General features: G+C 28.5%; 1 protein-coding gene across 1 annotated transcript; it reads left to right on the top strand.

Moving 5' to 3' along the window:
- Positions 1 to 2,675: 2,675 nt before the first annotated feature.
- On the top strand, positions 2,676 to 6,947 carry LOC145942481 (odorant receptor 13a-like). Its single transcript, XM_083049252.1, has 7 exons — positions 2,676 to 2,748; positions 2,939 to 3,208; positions 3,468 to 3,936; positions 4,378 to 4,477; positions 4,584 to 4,709; positions 5,955 to 6,110; positions 6,617 to 6,947. The coding sequence occupies exons 1-7, from the start codon at positions 2,718 to 2,720 to the stop codon at positions 6,668 to 6,670; spliced, it is 1,206 nt and encodes a 401-aa protein (XP_082905378.1). The 5' UTR covers positions 2,676 to 2,717; the 3' UTR covers positions 6,671 to 6,947.

Raw genomic sequence — 6,947 nt, 5'->3', positions numbered from 1 at the left:
GTTCACGATATAAATTTGGGATTCATGTGTTCTTCTCGATCTGAAGAACGTGGATCCAATTGTTTAAATATTTAATTAAACTTTTTCTTTATTGTACGCTGCTTCACCATGCACAGGTGTGAAAGTATATGAAATCCAATTATTATCAAACACGCTGAAATGTGATGTGTTTAGATACTCCATTATCTGTTGTACATGACTCGGGGATGTCGATGTCAAATGAATTCTGAATTTCCTGTGTTACCTCATTTTCGGCATGCGTGTTTTTGTCGCCTTTGTTGTAACACATGGCAATAAAAGCTCTTGCACTGTATTCACTGAGTTTTCCGCACCGTTCGTCTTTCTTCTTTTTGTAATCACGCCTAAGATGAAGCCTTTTTTCTTACAGAAATGACAGTGTATTTAAGAAGATTTCCTTTTTTCTCCACGCATGATTTCCTTGACATTTATTTTCTTTCTTAGTTGTAGTAGCTCTAGTAAACTTGCCTGTTCGTTGCTCATAGATATTTTTTAATTTTGTCCAAATCTCTCGTGCAGATATGCACGTGATGAAGCTTTCTAATTGCTGCTTTTGAATGGCTGAAGAATTAAAATTTATCATTTTCGCATTGTCTTAACTTATGCTTTCACAGCCACTTCCGCCTTGACTTGTGTGTCCTCGAGTCTATATGGCTTTCACAGAGCTTAGCTAACTTTTTGATTCTATTAAAATTTAATAATTAATCATATTTATATTCTTTAAATCTGCGGGAAAGGGAGAAAGAGGGAAAGAGGGATAATTAAAACAAAATATTTTTTTAAATGTTATAATTTTTATCTTAATATTAAACTTTTATCACAAGAAAGAGTATCTTTTTTCCATTTATGTAAATATAAAAAATTATTTTAGTTATATAAAAATTATTTTAATTAAATAAAATAGCACGCATAGATAGAGTTTATATTATCATATATTTTCATTAAAAATTATTTCCTCTTTTTTAAATCTCTCTTCTTGAATATAGATATACACATATATCATTTTCAGATATTGAAAACATCGGCTGGTTATATATCTTTTCTACTAACAAAGTGGAATTGAAATTCATATAACAATTGTTTATGCTCGACGTATTTATTATAAAATATATTAGCGTGTTATATGAGATAGTGGCCACTACAAGATGCTTCAACAAGAACTTGAAATTCTCGTGTTGCCTTATTTTCAATTCGAATAAAACAGAATTTGTTGTTTAAACCCTTTTCTTTATTGTTAACTGCTTCACCGTACACAGTTCTAAAAGTGTGAAATCAATCATGCTGAAATGTGATGTGCAAAGACATTCTGCTGATGTCATTGTCGAAGTAATTTTTGATATTCTTTCTTACCTTATTTATTGCATGTGCGCTTTTGTCGTTTTTGTTATAGCACGTGGCAATAAACAAAAGCTCTCGCACCTAAATCACTTAAGTTTTCCGCGCCTTGTCTGTCTTTTTTCTTCTTTTTGCAATTACGCGCCTTTTTTTACAGAAATAATGCTGCACTTGGGAAGATTTCTTCTTTTCTTCGCGCGTTTTTCTTGATATTTTTTTTCTCTTAGCTCCAGCCGTTCCTTCTCTTAACTAGCTTACTAAATTTTGGATAGTGGTGATGTATTGCGAAATTGACACGTTGACATTTATCTAGCATTCGTGAAATCTCTTGCATAAAAAAAAATTGCTCAATGCTGATCGTTGCTCATAGACATTTTATAATTTTGTCCGTATCTTGCGTGCAGGTGTATACTTGATAAGGCTTTCTAATTGTTGTTTTTCACTCGCTGATGAAATTAAACTCATCGCTTTTATATTGTCTTTAACTCATGCTTCCACTGTCACTTCCGATTTGACTCGTGTGTCGTCGAAACTATATGCGGCATTATAATAGTTATATCCCGAATTTCCAGATTTTAATATACATATGTTTCTTCTGTTAAAATTAGTAATAAAAATTAATAATTATATTTCTTATATTGAAAATAAAATTTTACATTGTTTATCTCGTTTATTAATTCTCTATATTTGCTGTATACTCGTAAATTGTATTAGGCTTGTTTGAAAATTACAATCACAATTGTTTTAAGAATAGCACGATGAAAAACTATTTGGATATTGCATTTCTCACATATTAAAAAAAAGAAACTCTGAATTGAAAAAACTTTTTTCCATTCACTGCACAATGTTATGTTAACGAATGTGTTCTTGCACCAAACATGCGAACAATAAAATGTAAAACGACATTTTGTACTTTCTTTATTGTACTCTTTTTTTTTTCTTTTTTACTGCAGTATTTCGCAGAAAATTTTTCCAACTACACAACATGTAATTACATGCCACTATATTTTCATACTAAATGCACGCATACATGGAACGTAGCAAAGTACGAAAAAACTTTTAATACAAGGTCGATAATATTTATAACGATATACAATATACATCGCGTATACGTCTAGTAAAAAAAAAGAAGGAAAAAACAGATAAGTTTGTAACTATTGTTACGCCTATAAAGTTTTACAAAACAGATAACTTACTGGAAACGACTGGAAGTAGCATTATTAATATTTAATAATGCATCCTTCGACGAAGCAGCCAGGTTATTGCACTCGTTTCACGAGCATGCGTGATAGTTATTTTATCATAAGATGGGAAGAGAATACGATGGTCAACACCTCTTCGATGTATTCATATTAGTCTTTGATATGGACATGTCGGAATCTTCAAGTTACAAAGGTACGCCTATGTCATACATTTTCCACTTATAATATACCTTTTTCCAAAATGATTTTAAGTTAGGATTGTATTATAAACATATTTGTTATATGTACACATACTTACATTGTATTTTCATCATTTTTTGAAAAGTTTTACAATTATACAAATTTGTAATTATTACTCAAGTTAAGATAAATTTTACTTAAAGATTTCATATGGGCAATTGGATTAAACCGTCTGAACTTAGAATTGGTCGGCTTATGGCCTAAAACTAATGGAATCGCTAAAAGAAGATTCGGTTCTGACATTCTTGCGGGTTTCGCTTTTATTATGATAGCATTTGTCACTGGTATTCCTCTTGTACATGCGCTTATGCGAGTTTGGGGCAACATGACGCTAATGATAGAGAACTTACGACTTACATTAATTTTTATGACGATTTTATTAGAACTTGTTATCATGCGATGGAAACAAACAGGTATGTCTAGAATTATTTGATGCAGAGCATTCACGTTTTATTTCTTCGTAAAATCCTTTTTAGAGAGTTTGACTTATTACTAATTAACCACATATCAGATTATGATAACAAAAAAAATGTACATGATTTATCACAATGTATTTTATTGTTGGAATAAATTATGATAAGTGTACGATAATTTTCTTTTCGATATGTATGTTAACAAGTAGCTAATGTAATTCGATCTTTTTACCGAAATCGCGTTTTTTATATTTGTAAGTTCTGTCATCCATCATAAATATGATAGCGGAGGATTGGTTGACGCTAAAGCTAAGCGCAGAGAGAGATGTAATGATAAAGCGCGCTTGGACCGCTCGACTAATTATAATTTATAGTTTCGTTACAACACTATTGGCATGTATTGTTTACATCATTGTTCCTTGTTTCGACGCACCACTCAGACAGTTAACAAATCTCACTGATCGGAACAAGCCATTACCTCTACAAACTTATTATGTTTACGACACTGATAAAAGTCTGCAATTTGAATTGACGTTTTTTGCTCAAGCCATAACGGTCTTGGTAGCATTATTAATTTACGTTGGGGTAAATGCACTTTTGGGGTCTGTGATTCTTCATATGTGCGGTCAGTTGGATAACTTTAAACATCGAATAGTCAATTTGACTTTGTGCAAGGATTACAATAAAGCTCTGAGTAGCTGCGTAGTGACTCATTTACGTCTGATCAGGTAGGTTTCGATTGTCACAAATGAAATTTCTGCAGAATTTCTGAGAAAGTTGAAATTCTGAAGAAGGATTTTTTAATTATTAAATAATAAATTATAGACATTGTCTCTCTCTCATTTTAAACTTATTATTAACTTGTATACTAATACTTTTAGCGTATTATATGTCATAGTTATTATTCAATTTGAAATCGGTTTTTTTTTTACAAGAATTGCTTTTTTGAGACTTCTCGTTTATTTTTATTTTAGTTTTAAATTATTGTTTATAATAAACAAGATTTAAAGACTATTTATGTCCGCATTATTATTAAAAAATGCCGAAATATAAACTTGATAAATGATGTATAAATATTAAATAAAAATTATTTTTATATGTAATTATTACTATGTCCAATATGAGAATATTAATATAATATGTTTTTGTATATAAATACGTTCATGTAGATATGCCAATAACATCGAAAATACATTTACATTTATATTGTTTGTATTGGTACTCCAGTTTGGTATGGCATTTTGTCTATGCGGATTTATATTTCTTACTGTAAGTTCTAGTATAACATATATTTTGTGTTGACGTACATGTGGCGTGATTGTTTCCTTAATTCATATCAATCTGTTTTTATTAACTGATGAGATGTATTATTTAGGTAATTACTGACGAAAATGTGAATAATGCAAATATTTCACAAATAACTTACTCGGCAGTTGTTCTTATCTGTTTACTTACGCAAACGTTTTTCTACTGCTTTGGCGGAGAGTTAATAACAGAACAAGTAAGTCGCATATATATTCATATATACAATTATATATAATTAGCATTGTACATTGTATATATATAATCATTTTTGTAATTTAAAATAAGAATATGAATTATATATATAATTATAAAATTTTGCATAAATTAATATAATTTATATGTAGGTATTTGTTTTTGCCATTTGCTATATGATTGATTAATTATGATGCTATGTAACTATTAATCCTTTACTATTTTGTACATTATTGTATATATTTAATAAACATATATTTTATAGAGCTATTTTCATAAATGTTAATTATAAAGATTAATTTATTAGTATAAGTGATAGGGCCTTAAGAGCCGAACGCGGATGTTGATGCGTATTCCAACGAAAATTTAATTTTTTCGCTGGAATTAAATTAATTGTGCATAGGGCACGAATTTTACTGCTTGGTATACTGCCAAGTCTTGTATGGATTAATCTCATACTTGAGATTTTTATTCTATACATCCCCCTCTAACCCCCCTAAACCCCCCTAAAGAATTAAATGCGAGAGAAAAATATAAATCCGAAAGTCGCTGAATCGGGAATTATATTTTTCGGATTTATATTTTTCTCTCGCATTTAATTCTTTAGGGGGGTTTAGGGGGGTTAGAGGGGGATGTATAGAATAAAAATCTCAAGTATGAGATTATTCCATACAAGACTTGGCAGTATACCAAGCAGTAAAATTCGTGCCCTATGCACAATTAATTTAATTCCAGCGAAAAAATTAAATTTTCGTTGGAATACGCATCAACATCCGCGTTCGGCTCTTAAGGCCCTATCACTTATATTTGTATTTATTACGGAAGAGCCTTAATAGTAATTCTTATTGTTAATTTATTAGATTAAATAAGTTTTTTTATTTTTAAAGTTTTGGAATAAAAATAAAAATATTAGGATAAAATTAAAATTAAAATAACTATTTAATTTTCAACGTTTTTGAAAGTAATTTATAGTAAATATATTTATACTATGGATATTTAAATATTATTATAATTGCAAATACATACATATAATTAATTAACGTTATTGTTTATATACATATATTTATATTTTTATCGTATATCCATATATGTACATATACATATATTGTAATTTATATATGTATTTAATATAAAATATATATATGCATATATACAATATATATATATATATATATATATATATATATATATATATGTATGTATGGGTGTGTGTGTGTATGTATATATATGTATGTGTATTTTTATTAAGTGCGACGCAGTATATCGTACTATTTGCGATCTGGAGTGGTATACATGGAAGTCGCACAAAGCGAGAAACCTTATTTTACTAATGTTACTAACCAAGGAACCCTTTCGCATTACTGCGGGAAAAGTTCTTCCGCTAACGATGACTACTTTTTGCAGCGTAAGATTATTAATAATCAACTTTTAAATATTTATCTATGACTCTAATGAAATTTAATTATTAATTTTTATCCTTTAAATCTGTGGAAGAGGGATAATTATATTTAATGAAATATAATAAAATATTAAATAAAATATTTTTCTATTCTATTTCTAAATATTTTAAAATATTTTTATATTTTAAAATATTTAGAAATAGAATAGAAAAATATTTTATTTAATATTTTATTACTAAATATTTTAAAATATTTTTATATTTTAAAATATTTCATAATAAAATATTGAATAAAATATTTTTTTTAATATTATAATTTTTATCTTATCGTTAGTATTATACTTTTATCACAAGAGAGGGTATCTTCCCTCTATGCATGTAAATATAAAAAAATGTTTAACATGTAAATCAAAAAGCACATAGTTTATATTATTATATATTTTCGTTAAAAATTATTTTTTCTTTTTTAAAATCTCTCTTCTTAAATAAAGATATATGTATATCATTTTCAGCTATTGAAAACATCGGCTGGCTACGTATCTATCCTACTAGCAATGCGGAATTGAAATTCATATAGCAATGTAGCATTATTCATCAACTTGAGATTCTTGTGTTGTCTTCTTTTCAATCCGAATAAAATGGAACTTTTTTCTTTATTGTATTTTTTTACTGCTTAAGCTTTTGCCATTCTTGTTATAGCACGTGGCAATAAAAGCTCTCGCACCGAAATCACTGAATTTTTCCGCGCTTTCTCTTTCTTCTTTTTGCAATACGTGACGAGGCCTTTTCTTTTACAGAAATAACAATGTATTTAAGAAGATTTCTTTCTTTCTCTGCGCATAA

Source organism: Prenolepis imparis, unplaced genomic scaffold (genome assembly GCF_030444845.1).
Source record: "Prenolepis imparis isolate NDT839.2.m4 unplaced genomic scaffold, iyPreImpa1.0 SCAF_11, whole genome shotgun sequence".
Taxonomy (NCBI): Eukaryota; Metazoa; Arthropoda; class Insecta; order Hymenoptera; family Formicidae; genus Prenolepis; species Prenolepis imparis.
The sequence above is the reverse complement of the archived record's forward strand: the minus strand, read 5'-3'. Positions and strand labels throughout refer to the sequence as shown.